The following is a 14,508-nucleotide window of genomic DNA, read 5'->3' as shown; positions in this document are numbered from 1 at the left end:
ACTGTTGATCCATAGAGTTTATATTTTGAAATCCAGATAATGCATGACTTTAGCAATTCATATATATATGCTAGAACACTTTTTTTATGTATTAAGCACATTAGAGCATCTACAACCGGACTTCTCGAACACGTCTCAAACACCCGGGCAGACCGTCTGGTCACTGCCCGGTCACAAAAAAACAACCCAACTGAAGCTCTCAAACTGCGAACAAACGACGAGACTGACCGGCACCCCTCGTATCCAGCCTAAATATAAGGCAGATATGAGGTGGCCCGGACACCTCTCGTATCCAGCCCAAACATTCGTCGCACGCAGCGAAAGAATTGAAATGAAGTTATATTGCGTGTTTCTTTTTATCAATTCCATGTTTGAGTGAGGTGTTGGCGTGTTGCTTAGGTGGAGCGTCAGATGCTCTTGGTGGGCCCAATGTCACAATGGGTATCTTTGACAGTTCTGGTAAAAAAAGAAGGTATCTTTGAGTGAGTGAGGTGCTTTCTCTGGTGTACACGGGACCAACCCACCCGTGATTGTTGCGTTGCAGGCGACAACGACGGGACGGAGCCGTTTACCTCCGGCAACCTCCTCCGCCACACCATTTCTTCAGAGTTCTCTCGATGAAGGGGAGAGATGCAGCCGTGCGCGTCTCGCAAGCTCTCCCGTCCCTCCCATGGTTCACACTGGTCCAGCGAGACCGCCCGCGATGCTCCTTGCCCCCTCCGCCGGCCAGACATGGGCGCCTCGCCCAGCCGCCGCCCCACCGCTCCGGCGCCTCCTCCCCGCGGTGCGGCGTGCTCGCGTGTGCGTGCCCCGGTGCACCAGCGACGCCTCTCCCCCGCGCCCCGGCGCCACGGTTAGTACTCCGTCGCCCCACCTCCCTGTTTTACAGAGTAGCCCCGGCCTGTCGCGTGTCCACCTTCAGAGAAGGCAGTGTTAACAAAGTTCAGGCTTCAGAGCTGTGCCTGCAGTACAGTCATAGTATAACCAGTTGTGCCTGCAATGTTTAACAAGAGATTCACCTTTTCCAACAGAGGAGTACTGTATGATATAATTAATCGAAGTTGTGACTTGTGATTCAGCATGATGGGTCTTTCAGGCAGATAATAGTTTTACAGAGTAGGCATGGCTTGCATCAGGATGATGTCTAGTTTTTTTTTTTTTTTTTTTTTTTTTTTTGCCTGAAACTTTCATGAATCCACACTTGCAGACACACAGCCCAGCTCGCAGCAAGTGCTCGCCGTTGCTTGAGAGTGCTCTGTTGTCGCCTGGCGGAAATGAACCGCCTGCGGATGAGTGGAAGGCGGTTCCGGATATTTGGAGGACGGCAGCACAAAAATACCCTGACAGTGTAGCTCTGGTTGATCCTTACCACGATCCTCCGTCCGAGTTGACTTATAAGCAGGTACTTGTTGAACCACCATAAGCTTCTAATCCCTCCGTCCCATAATATAAGAACGTTTTTCAAGTTAACATAGCTTGAAAAACGTTCTTATATTATGGGACGGAGGGAGTACTATTACTGCCTGATTATCACACAGTGACTCCATAAATAGGAACACAAAGTAGGCATCGTTGGGCCATATGTGCTGTTTCTCTTGTTACTGAGTAACATACATATGTGATATGCACTTCAATACTGTTTTAGAAAACATTCCAATCCGTTGTCCAGATGGCAATCATTTACATTCTTGGTTTTTTATACTACTTATATTTATCTGACGTGACGTACCTTCTTTATTCAGCTTGAACAACAAATACTGGACTTCTCTCATGGTCTGAGGGCCGTGGGTGTTGCTCCAGATGAAAAGCTAGCCCTTTTTGCTGACAACTCGTGTCGGTGGCTAGTTGCAGATCAAGGTAATTTGCCTTTTTCTTTTTTCAAGATGTTTAACATGTACTCCTATGATGCGCATGTATTGTTCTGTGATCTCTTGTGCTTGTCTGTCGATATTAGCTGCTGAAGAAGTGAAGAGTTCAAATACTCAGAATGCTAGAGTTGCTATATTTAAGCCTTCAGTTTATGCACAAGTGCCACTGTTACATTCCTAGCAAAGAGAACATGATGGAAACTACAAATAGTAATGGCTTTGTTATGGATTTGACCGTTAAAATTTAAAGATACTGAATTACAAACGTCAGCTTTTTTTCTTAACTGAACAAATGTCAGCTTGTCGAGTGATGTTTTACGATTTGTTGTGTCAGTTCTCTAGGGGAATACATGCAACTGTCTTCAAATGCATGACCATATATGTTCATCTATAATCATGCCACTGACACATGCAATCCAGGAATCATGGCTACTGGTGCTATCAATGTTGTTAGAGGAACAAAATCTTCTGATGAAGAACTGTTCCAAATATACAATCACTCGGAAAGGTGAGTATCAACTCCTTTTGAAATGTGAATTTGAAATTATTCTATCATGCTTTTGAAATTATTCATTCACTTTTCTCTTTCTACCCTTGAACTGTTAAGCCAGCTAACTAACTATTAAAAGCCAGCTAACTAACTATTAAAAGCCAGCTAACTATTCTAAGCTCAGAATTCAGGACCTGACTATTAAAAGCCAACTAACTATTTTGATATGCCTATTTAAATACTGCTTTGTCTGATAGAATGTTGAGATTAGAATTGAGCGAGGTATTGATGTTAAGGGGACATACAAATTTGGTGCAAGTTTGGCATGGTTTTGCTCTCTATAGTTAAAGTAAGAACTGGATGGATCACCTTTCAGATCAGACTTGCCTTAGCACGTGAAAAAAAGTACAACATCTGCATTGTAGTTTTGACGCATCTTTACTGGACCAAAATGTTCATAATATGATATTATTATTATTATCATTCTCATGGCTGGCCATGAACTTAATCTCTCAAAGTATGCTTGCCTGGTTATTATTTTGCATCTGGAATGTTTTGCCTCAAACATAGCCTGGCATATATATCACATTGACTCTAGAGATCATCGATTGTTAGTTAATGGTGCTATGTTGAATATCTCTTATGCTTATGCGGTGCAATATTTTATGCAAATATCGGTTTGTTACTTTCATGTTATGATATGACTTTATTGTTTTTCCCCCATCACAGTATTGCACTTGTTGTGGACAGTCCTCAATTCTTTAACCGGCTTGCAGAAACTTTCATTTCAAGGATTAATGCAAGATTTATTGTGCTACTTTGGGGTGATAAATCATCCCTAAATAGTAAAGCTGTGATGGACATACCAGTTTATGACTACAATGATATCACTGAACTTGGACAAGAAAATCGCAATGCATTGTGCTACTCAAGTGAGCAAGGTATCATTTGCATGATATCATAATGTGATATAAATCACAAGAAATGTTTAGCTGAGGATGTATGGAGCACGTATCTTCCAATTTGTTGGTACTTCACTTTCTTCTGCATTTCTGACGTTGAATGTCAGATAAGTTGCTAATCATTTGCATCATGTAAGATGTCTTAGCATCCAATAATATAGGCCTCTAGATGTACCTATTACTGTTGGTTTTGCAAGCTTGTCATTTAATGGTTGGCTCAAAGTTATGTCGAAAGCTTGCCACTTAAGTTCTTTGCAGCCAACAGCAAATGGTTTCTATCTAAGCTTAATAGCTTTGGCATCTGTTGTTTTAAAGAGGAGCACGCAACTTATTTTTTGTTTCTTCAGAGAATATGATACCACTAGGAATATTTCTATAGAAAATTCTTCTTTTATTTCCAACATTGTCATCTCATGGTTCCTTTTCTTCCAACTATGTCCTACTTTATTTTAACTTTTTCTTCCTTCAGGTCGGCAAGGTGTCTTCGAAGCCATTACTCCAGAAGATGTTGCGACTCTAATATATACCAGTGGAACAAGCGGCACACCAAAAGGCGTGATGCTTACCCACCGAAATCTCTTGCATCAGGTTAAACATGCAGCAATGTTCAAATATGGACAATGATTTTTTTACTTTTAAGTAATATACTATGCCTTGTGCAATAACCTCTAGTTTGTCTCCTTATCTTGATGTAATCCTATTATATGAACATGGGTACTTTTGCTGATCAGTATCATGTTTTTCTGGATTTCCTAAAGTATCTCAAGTCTGAAGTGCCTTGATTTTTTAAACTGAAGTGCTTAGTTTTTTCAAAGTGTTCCTTCTGTATCCACATAAAGATTTATGATGTTTATGTTCTGCAGATAAATAACATGTGGGAGATTGTTCCAGCAGTACCTGGTGATAGGTTCCTAAGCATGCTTCCACCCTGGCATGCATATGAGCGTTCTGCCGAGTATTTCATCCTCACTCATGGAACTCAACAAATTTACAGTAGTGTGAAATACCTGAAGGTATGATTTTGGTACTTTTCATCACAAAATACTTCATTCTAGTTTGTTTTGGCAAAAGGCCTAGTGATGTCATTAAGTTGAGACGCATGTGCCCTATGCTTGGGTTTATGCTTTTATATGATTTAGCAGCTTACTGAAAGCTGTATACTTGAAAAGGATGTTGTATTAACACGTGCCAGTCTTGCAAACCCAGTATCACAATGCGCCTAACATTTTGTATCACAATGCGCTCAACATTCTATTTTTATTGCCTGTCTGTTGCGCAAGATGCTGAAACTGCTTATGTAATATTAACATCTTTTATTTTCTTTTATAGGCAGATTTGCAGAAGTACCAACCTCATTATATTTTCTCTGTACCACTGGTCTATGAAACTCTGTACAGGTTAGTTTTTCTAATTATATATAGTTAAATTACTTATCTAAGCTATGACCTTTCCTACAGAAATGGTATTGGGTAGTAGAATTACTATAGTTCTCTAATGTCCTGAATGCAGCTCCATGTCATATTCACCTTTTGTTTGCTATCAACATCTATGTTTGATTCTATCTTTTTTTGCTTGTTTGGGCTTTGAATTTTCTTAATCCATGAAATCGATATTTCTTGTCAATCAGTAGTGATTAGCAACAGTTTGTAAAATCTTAGATCCGTTTTGTAATGTTTCTTCACTTTGTACAGCTCGATTCAGAGGCAGATATCTTCCAGTTATCCTGCTCGGAAAACTGTTGCCCTTGCACTTATCAAGATAAGTTTGCTATATATGGAGGCAAAGAAGATATTCGAGGTATGAACCCTGAGTTAGAATGAGTTACCTAATTCGCGTAGCTGTAAGTAAAGTCGTTATCTTCTCTTCCTCCCATTCTTTGATGACTGGATGTTCTCTATAAATTCGTGTCGCGTTGGATTCTGCTTGTAGCCTCTTTCTTTCCCCTGAGTCAAATTTCCTTTTACTGTTTTTGTTTTTCTCTTCGTCTGGAAAGGGAACAGTCTTATCAAACAATCCTGTCAAGCCATCGTCCATTTCCTACATGTTCAATTGTGTATGGGCAAGAATTATCGCTGCTCTTTTGTGGCCCTTGCATAATCTGGCAAAGATGTTAGTCTACAACAAAATCCATTCTACAATCGGAATTTCGAAGGTACACTTAGCTTGCCAGCATGCCTATTTCTATGCTATCTCGATTGCAGTTTTGAGTGTGAAATGAGCTTCCTAAACTTTAGTCTTGACTGTACTTAATAATTCTATGGTTTCTGTGACAATTTGCAGGCTGCTATAAGTGGTGGTGGAAGTCTCCCGATGCATGTGGACAAGTTTTTTGAGGTACATGATTATCAGTAAATAAACTCCTTATGTTAAATGATCCATTCATCAATATTGTTCTCTTTCAGGCCATTGGTATCAAAGTGCAAAATGGCTATGGTCTAACAGAGACTTCCCCTGCTGTAGCTGCTAGGCGTCCATTCTGTAATGTAAGAGGTTCCACATGAGTATATGCATTCATTCACTGATCTTCTGGCATGTTGAAAAATAATTGGTTTTGTATTTAATAGGAAGATCATATAGTGAGTTAGGTGCAGGCTTTTGGCGGGCGACCACCATGGAGGTGGATATTTTTTTAAAATTCGATAATCACATTTTGGAGTTACAAAAAATTCTGAAAAAAATTATACACATTCATATGGATGTGTTCTACATGTGTATAAAGTCTGACGATGAAATACATTATGGTGAGAGCTACACAAAAAAAGACAAAATCCAGCATTTCTAGTAGTGAACAGTGTTTGTGCTGTTCATCGGTTTCAAATTGTGATTTTTTCTTTTTTGTGTAGCTCTCATTATAATGTATATCATCTTCAAAAAGTGCACGCATGTAGAATACATCCATATGAACATGTATGATTTTTTTCAGAATTTTTTGAAACTTCAAAAGTATGATTTTTGACTTAATCAAAATAATCACCTCCATGGAGGTCGCCCATCATTGGCATTTTTCGGTTACATCTTGGGTTATTTGAGGCTAATTTCTTCACAACAAAAAGCCGAAAAAGGTGGAACAATGTCATTAGTATTATTCAGATGACACATTTTTGCTCCCAGAAAGGATACCTTACTATACAAATAAACTCGGATCTGGAAGCAGACATGGCCCCTGAAATGCATAAGTTTTCGCCATTTTCCTTAAAAAGGAGCATGCAGGATTTTTAATTTCTAAGGACAAAGAAGATGATAATTCTGGTGTTGTATGTTTTGTGCTGATCTTGTGCTTCTTGCATACCTGTGCATATTTGTGTGTGATTTGAACTGATTGCAACCTTATAACCAGTTGTGTGTGATTTACCTCCCATTCGTACTCTTCCCTATTTATAGCTTATGTTATACTCAATACTAACATAATCAGCTGATGTCACAAGGTTCTTGGCACAGTTGGCCACCCAATAAAGCATACAGAAATCAAGATTGTGGACATAGAGACCGGTGAGGTGCTCCCAGATGGTTCAAAGGGGATTGTGAAGATTAAAGGACCACCAGTAATGAAGGGATATTATAAGGTTCTATCTATTCCCTATACCAACACAAATCAACTGTCAAATATTATAGAAAGAGATCTTGTGTAAACATATTACTTGGTGCAATAAGCATATTTATTCAGCACTCAGGATCTTCATGAAACTTTGTTTCCTCAGTGACGGATATATTACACCCCAAGCCTGTTAATTCCATGAATAGGGCACAAAGTTTCAGACGTTATGATCACGCTTATAATCAACTAACGGATGTATAGGACACAAATATTGGACATTTTTATTTATCATGACATCAACGCTAGTATCAGAAAAAATAGAATTTACAAAAACCTCACAAACTGTGATATTTCTGAACCATCATTTCATAAGGTGGCGTCGATGTCTGTCAGTTAGCTAAACCTTACAATCCATATTAAGATACCATGCTCTGTACTTGTTCATTTGAGCTTCATCTTCCTTAGAAGGTTCTCATTTATCTTTTAAACTTCTGCTGTCACAGAATCCATCTGCTACAAATAATGCTTTGGATCAAGAAGGTTGGTTCAACACTGGAGATATAGGCTGGATTGCACCTCACCATGCCACAGGGCCTAGTCGAAAATGTGGAGGGATACTTGTTCTTGAAGGGCGTGCAAAGGATACGATAGTTCTTGCTACAGGTATTACAATTGGTTTGTTGTTTTTTTGAGAACGTCACTTTGAGTATTATGTATGATTTATTTACAGTCATCTCTGTGCATTGATTTATGACATTCCACTTCTTTGTATACCGGGGTGTGATGCCATACTCTAAAAAAATCAATTAATTCATATGTACTTGGAGATCACATAACTCTAGTTAAATTTGGCTGCACTTGAATGTTTACTAGATCTAATTGCACTTGAATGTCCCAATTTCCAGGTGAGAATGTTGAACCTGCTGAGCTTGAGGAAATAGCAAGCAGGAGTAGCTTGATTGATCAAATAATGGTTATTGGCCAGGTAAGGAAAAGGGCATAACCTCATAAGTGCTAGCTATACGGGATGTCCTGCTATGATTAATTGATTATTATCATGGCAATTGATGCTCCTTGATGTGGTCTGTGAGAAAATAAAAGTTCTCAAGTGATAAGCAAAAATGTTTATAGAACTGCCAGATCGTTATTTCAAACCATGTGGTGTATTTTTGTTCATGAAAAGAGTTAATACAATACGATTATATGTAGATATTTCGATGATGAAATAGATCAGTACCACTGGTGAAGTTCAATGATGAATTTTTGTCATGGTCTGTGTTATTTGTTTGTTGCATAGGATCGACGACGCCTTGGTGCAATTGTTGTTCCCAATAATAATGAAGCTCTAGCAGCTGCAAAAAGAAAGTCCAGCCTCGATGGGAACAATGACGAAGCCAAAGATACGGTCATGAACTTGCTATATGATGAGCTGAGAACTTGGTAAGAGTTGCCTGCCTTTTTTAATTTATCGTTTCAGATAATCTTAATTTTCTTGTGAATTCTGCCTACATATTTGAGACTTTTTAGCTAATTTGAAGATTGCAGATGTTCCATAATCAGAAGAGAATTAAATCACTCATTGAAAGTTAAAACAAAATCAGCAGTAGTGAGACACTGGTATTTAGGATTTTAATTTTAACATGCGATTTCAGTCTTGTCAGATCAATATCGCATAAGTTGAATTAATTTGTTAATAAATACCAGGATGGCGGGTTGCTCATTCCAGATTGGCCCTATTCTTGTTGTTGAAGAACCATTTACGGTAAGATTTTCTCAAACAATGCACGATAAGTTTTCGTGGGCTGATCATCGAATAGCTATGTTATTTACGAGCTTGGTATGGTTTTCCATATTCAGATTGATAATGGTTTGATGACACCAACCATGAAGATAAGAAGGGACAGAGTGGCAGCCAAATATCAGAGTGAAATTGAAGCTTTGTACAAGTGAGATGTGAACCCAGGGTCGGCCCATAGGTTGTGCAAACAAGTCAACCGCCCCGAGCCCTGTTTGATGGAAGTGAAATTTTAAGATTGTCCCAAATTGTTTTGGTCCGTTCATTTTAAGACGAGGTCATGTTTACCTTGTCAAGGTTAATAGCATCTTTGCAATTCAATAGTTCATTAGTTAGCAAAAACTAAATGGTAGGGTTAATGTAGACGGAAAGAAACATGTAGTCAACTACTGATACACTGTACATATCCATGGGCTGGTATGGTATGAAAACCATGTAAATGGATATTATCTCCTAATTATTCCTTTTCATTTCGTTCAAACCTAGTTGTTTGAGAGAAAATGTGAGATTATTTTAACAAACACTTTTACAGCCATTTCTAAAGGAAACTAAATTACTTTGGATTTTTTTCTGCGCAAAAAATAGTACTTTGGATTTTTATGGCAGCATTCAAAATTATATTTGTGAACATGGTTCTTTTCTATTTATATGATTTTCCCACCTATTACATGTTTTTTGTTTTATGCTAACCTAGATTACATGTCATTATCTAAAATTTTGGATTACAACCAGTAGCATCCTAGAAACTGAGAAAATACTGATGTACAGTTGTACACTGGCGATTCACTTGTATGGTATGGTTGTTGACAATCAGTACCAATTGATGCTAACTACTCCCTCCGTTCCTAAATAGATGACCCAATTTTGTACTAAAGTTAGTACAAAATTAAGTCATCTATTTTGGAACGGAGGGAGTAATGGAAACTTGTACTTAGCAAATAATTTATTGGTTCCTTGATATCATTGCTTGCATTATTATAGCCAAATTTACCCTCCGTAGACCAACGGCTGAGATTAAAGCGTTGTCTTGCTCCTAAGGAGGTAAAGAGGACTATCTTAAAGAACAATGGACGGAGATTTGTACTAAAAAAAACGTGCAAAATAAGAGTAAACTACGTGTTCCATACCTTTTCTTATGAGAAATTGGAATTTGATGTTTCCTTCTTTTATACGGTTCACATCATCTACATTTTCTCAAGAATGATCTTCGTAAAATAGTTGGACACTATTGATGACTTTCTATGTCCATAACAGTAAATCAACAGGAACATAACTCAGGTTAGCAACAATGAGAACATCATTTATTCTTCTCAAAGGTTTATTTGTAGTAGAATCGGCAAGATGTAAGTTCAGTTCAGACATAGAGACATTGGTTGTAATCCTAGAACCCATATGAAGATTTTGGTATGTATGGCAGAAACACTAGCACCAAGATAGGGTTGATGATTATATTCACAATTATTGATGCCAATCTTCATTCTTGGTTCCCATTCAACCTCCAATTTTCTAGAAATCATAATTTCTTGCTTAAGCTTCCCCCCCTCTAGCATGTTGTAAAACAACTTCTGAAATATATTATTGAGTGAATTGTGTTTATTGCACTCATTAGCATTAGGAGCTCTTGTTAATTTTGCAAACAATTTTGTCACTGCTTTGAGATTCGTGCTTGTTTGCGGAAAAAAATTGTTTTGTTTCTTAGTGTTTCGTTGGGCCTCTTTTTTCTCATTTCAAATACGTCATGATGTTCCGTTGCTTTAGAGTGGATTTACTTATACTTACTGAAACATTAAGTTACACTTTGGAGCAAGAAAAGAAAACACCAACGAAATATCATGTAATCATTCAAAATCCAAATCCATAGCTTACCACTGAAGAAATCGATCTACTAACTACACCAATCATTTTCTCAATCTCAAAGAAATTACATCAATCATATCAACTAAATTACTAGTACTACTTTTTCTTAATGGTGGCTGATTTGTCCATGGCATGGTCAGATCACGCATCAGACGGTGATGGGCGCGAACCGGCACCACAGAGCGAAGAGCGCCACCGCGATGGCCGCTCTGCCGATCGTGCCCGCTACTATCCGGCAGCGGCTGCCGCCTGTGGCCATTGCGCCGGCGCCGGCGGTTTTCTCTTCTTCTTCTTCCTCAACTTTACTGAGCAGCTCATCAGCTGGCGTCTCCTGCTCCTCGTGACCGTTGCTGATCTGCACCACGCCGTCGTCCACGGCGTCCGCCTGCTCGCTGTCCTCGGCGACACGTTTTTTCTTATTCTTCTTGGTCTTCTTGCCACGTTTTGCCCGCTTGGCGCGACCAGCGCCATGGCCGGGGTCATCCTCGCGGAGGGCAGCCCACATGTTGGCGCCGCCGACCGTTATGCCTCCCGCCACGGCCGCCGTGCTCGTCCGCCTTGCCACCGTGGTGACCACGTCAATGAACTCTTCTTTCTCTTCCTCTTTACTCATCTCTTCTTCCGCCGCTTCTTCCTCTTGTTTACTGGTGACCTCCTCTTCTTCTTCGCTCGGCGTCGGCGACACGGCCGCCGTCTCCTTCTCCTCGCGACCGTCGGTTACCTCCTCCTCGCCGTCCGGCACGGTGGTGGCCTGCTTGTCTTCCGCAGCAACGTCGGTATGCACCTTGCTGCCGTCGTCCACGATAGCCGCCGGCGCCGTCTCCTTCTCCTCGCGACCGTCCGTTACCTCGTCGCCCGCCGGCACGGTGACCGTGGCCTGCTTGTCTTCGTCCACCTCCATGATAGCAGCCGGCGCCGTCTCGTGCTGCTCGGCGGCGCTAGCAGTGGGCGGCGTCTCCTCTACCGCTACCTCGACGACGGCGGCGACCTTTTCGTGCTCTCGGCCGCCGACGACATCAGCGCTGTGGCCGGGGCCGTTGTCGCAGAGGAAATCCCACATGTCGGTCCCGCCGACTGTGATGACGACTCCCGCCACGGCCGCCTTCACCGTCCGGCAGCGGACGCCACCCACTAGAATGAACTCTGCTTCCTCTTCCTCTTTACTCATCTCTTCTTCTGCTGCTCGCGAGGCCACCGTCCGGCAGCGGACACCGCCCACTGTAATGGACTCTGCTTCTTCTTCCTCGCATTCACTCGCCTCCTCATCTCCCCACCTCCGCGGCGCAGCCGGCGTCTCCTTGTCATCGCCACCGTCGGGCACGGTGGCCTTCGCTTCCTTCTCCTGGAGACCGTCGGTCGGCTCCACGTCGGTCTGCATCTCGCCGCCACTGTCCACGCTGGCAGCCGGCGTCGTCTTCTTCTTCTTAGCTCTCTTGCGCTTCGGACGGTCGATGACGACGCCGTCGGTGCGGTGGCCGGGGTCGTTGTTGCGGAGCGCGGTCCACATATTGGCGCCGCCGATCGCGATGCCTCCCGCTGCCATCTCGATCGAAGTCGATCGAGTCACGTATACACAAGATGATAAGAAATCGAAGCTGCTGCAGCCAGCGTTGTTGCGACTTGCGAGAGAATCAGATGCCACCGAAGCTGCTACGGCCGTATATGAGGAGGGCGCCCGGTGCAGTTCGACTCAGTTTGGATCGGAGGTACGTATATATATATTGTACTCCGAGTCCGAGGTAGACGAGGCATCGTAGCTACTCTCGGAACGCACGTACGGTGTCAATGCCACGCACTAGATTGACACCATACGCGTCGCACGTACACATGCGTCATCATAATTAATCTCAAATGGTAAGTGTCACAAATCAGATGAGTGAAACTCCTGCCCTGACATTTTTTGATGGCATTCCATTCACGCAGGGATGGTAAATTCCATTTACACACGGCAATTTTATATGTCAAAAATAAATTGAAACACGAAAGCTGTCATGCTTGGCAACTAATAGACGTTCAAAATCTTTGGCATGGCAGCCCTTTTGAGCTAGTTTCTAGCTTCCCGAGATCTTTCAAGACCCGCTAGAAATCAACTCCATTTATCATTTTCCGAAAATTTCACAGAAACTTGTAATATCTGTTAGACACCCAATTATTAAACTTTAGGAGCCCATTCCTTCGTCATGTACCTTATAATCTTCTTCTCTACCGCATTGGTTGCATAATCTTTCTCACGGAAAATTGTATTTCATAACATTTGTATTTCCATGTGGTTTTTGACTTTGAAGTTGGAGTTTATTGACTGTAATTGCATTAGCATATTACATGGAATTACAAAAGAAGTGTATTGACCTTCAAGAAGAGTCAAACACTTATAGAAAAGTTAGAGAAACTTGTACGAAGTGGAACAATTCTTTTCGGAAAATTATATGGAAATATGTTCTAGTATCTGCTAGACACCCATTTAAAAAAAGTTGAAACACTTCCAACTGTTTTCATATTCAAACTCAAACTGAGACTTTAGGATCCATGTCCTTTCAACCATTGGTCCAATTGAGCCAATTTCTTGGCCCCGAGTCTTGTAATCTTCTCCCCTACCATATTGGTTATAACATAGTTCTCAAGAAAGACATTTGAATTTCATTTGGTTTTTGACTTCTAAGTTGGAGATTATTTCAGTTGTAATAATTTTTTAACATATGCATTACATGGATTATACAAACGAGGTGATATAATGACAACAACTGTATTCTCCTTGAAGAAAAGAAAGTTATACCTTTGATCCCGTTGAATATCTAATTTTGAATTAATTTCCCCCACCTTGGAATCCGATCTTTTACATTTTTTAAGTTAAACAAAAGAAACACAAATTAATTAACTAATGGAATTTTATGCCATATTAAAGTCTGAGTCCGAGGTAAACAATGCATAGATCCTTTAAGGAAAAAACAAGAATTAAACAAACCACGAACAATAAACTAATTCCTTAGTTCGCAAATCATTAAGTCGCTTTACTTTATGATGAAAATTCGATTGTGCGTGGCTTACTGACCTTATTCATGCCAGCTCTTTTGTCCTTTTTGATACATGAAGTGGAATTAATTTCATATTGATGCTCAACCCTTATAAGGTTAGCAAAAAATAAGAATCTAGAGGAGGAGGGGGCCCATAGTGAGTCTGGTGGTAGTTGATCATATGGCTGATCGACCGAGCTTGTCTCCTTCGACCTCTCAGATTAGGTTGAATTTTGGCATGCTTGCTCTATTTCCCAGAAAAGTGGTGCTAGGGATCTTTAAAAAAATAGAGATGCTTCAAATATGTTTTCCAATACCTATATAGATCAGACGGGGATCTGGCTGGTAAGCTGACTACCCCAAATCAAATGCCTTCACAACATATCTTTTTTAGTAGGTTCTGGCACTACTCATTAAATTATTCATGATGTGTGTAGCGAAGAGAAGATGCGATCTTACTACTCAAACTAGATAACAAAAACTCTTATGATTGGGTAGGCTAGCATTTCCAAATACAATGTTGGACTCGAGATATTTTTACCTAAAATGGAGATCCTGGGTGAAGTGTTTTGATCTGATGATACTTTCCGCATTATGAATTTCTTCCCAGGACAGGTGATATGCACTCCGAAGAGTAAAGTTACACTTTTTTGCTGGTCCTAGGCAATGAGTTCCTCTCCCAGACAAGGCAAAGGCCGAATCTTCCGAATTGTACATACGTCAATTGGAAGAAAAATTGAAGCAGGTTCATGTCCCAAGCGCCATGCATGAATATCTAGAAGTTTTTTACACCCATTTAAATCTACATCTCCCTTCCATTTAGATCAAGCCTCCTATAGGCTCATGAGCGATCCATAGGTCACGCCAAATGCGTACGTTATGCACATTTGCAATCCTCCATGACATTCCTTTTTTTCCAGAAGGTCCAATCCATGGATGATTGCTTGCCAAGTGGACAATGAATTACCTATAAACAATGTTTCTTTGACC

General features: G+C 40.7%; 1 protein-coding gene across 1 annotated transcript; it reads left to right on the top strand.

The window, feature by feature from the left end:
• Positions 1 to 517: 517 nt before the first annotated feature.
• On the top strand, positions 518 to 9,123 carry LOC123123787 (probable acyl-activating enzyme 16, chloroplastic). Its single transcript, XM_044544405.1, has 18 exons — positions 518 to 853; positions 1,208 to 1,402; positions 1,743 to 1,857; positions 2,289 to 2,376; positions 3,088 to 3,299; positions 3,790 to 3,908; positions 4,184 to 4,333; positions 4,650 to 4,717; positions 5,012 to 5,117; positions 5,314 to 5,472; positions 5,601 to 5,654; positions 5,723 to 5,803; positions 6,746 to 6,883; positions 7,359 to 7,518; positions 7,761 to 7,840; positions 8,153 to 8,295; positions 8,560 to 8,617; positions 8,713 to 9,123. Exons 1-18 carry the CDS (start codon positions 671 to 673, stop codon positions 8,803 to 8,805), a joined length of 2,202 nt encoding a protein of 733 aa, XP_044400340.1. The 5' UTR covers positions 518 to 670; the 3' UTR covers positions 8,806 to 9,123.
• The last annotated feature ends 5,385 nt before the right edge of the window (positions 9,124 to 14,508 follow it).

Source organism: Triticum aestivum, chromosome 5D (genome assembly GCF_018294505.1).
Source record: "Triticum aestivum cultivar Chinese Spring chromosome 5D, IWGSC CS RefSeq v2.1, whole genome shotgun sequence".
NCBI classification, from domain to species: domain Eukaryota; kingdom Viridiplantae; phylum Streptophyta; class Magnoliopsida; order Poales; family Poaceae; genus Triticum; species Triticum aestivum.
This window is presented reverse-complemented; position numbering and strand designations above follow the sequence as displayed.

Bases quoted from the DNA above. Each gene is read 5' to 3' on its own strand.
- LOC123123787 (XM_044544405.1), top strand. From the start codon at position 671: ATGGTTCACACTGGTCCAGCGAGACCGCCCGCGATGCTCCTTGCCCCC. The intron at 6,884-7,358 runs GTTCTATCTATT...CTGCTGTCACAG, and splicing joins TAATGAAGGGATATTATAAG to AATCCATCTGCTACAAATAA. The intron at 8,296-8,559 runs GTAAGAGTTGCC...AATAAATACCAG, and splicing joins TATGATGAGCTGAGAACTTG to GATGGCGGGTTGCTCATTCC.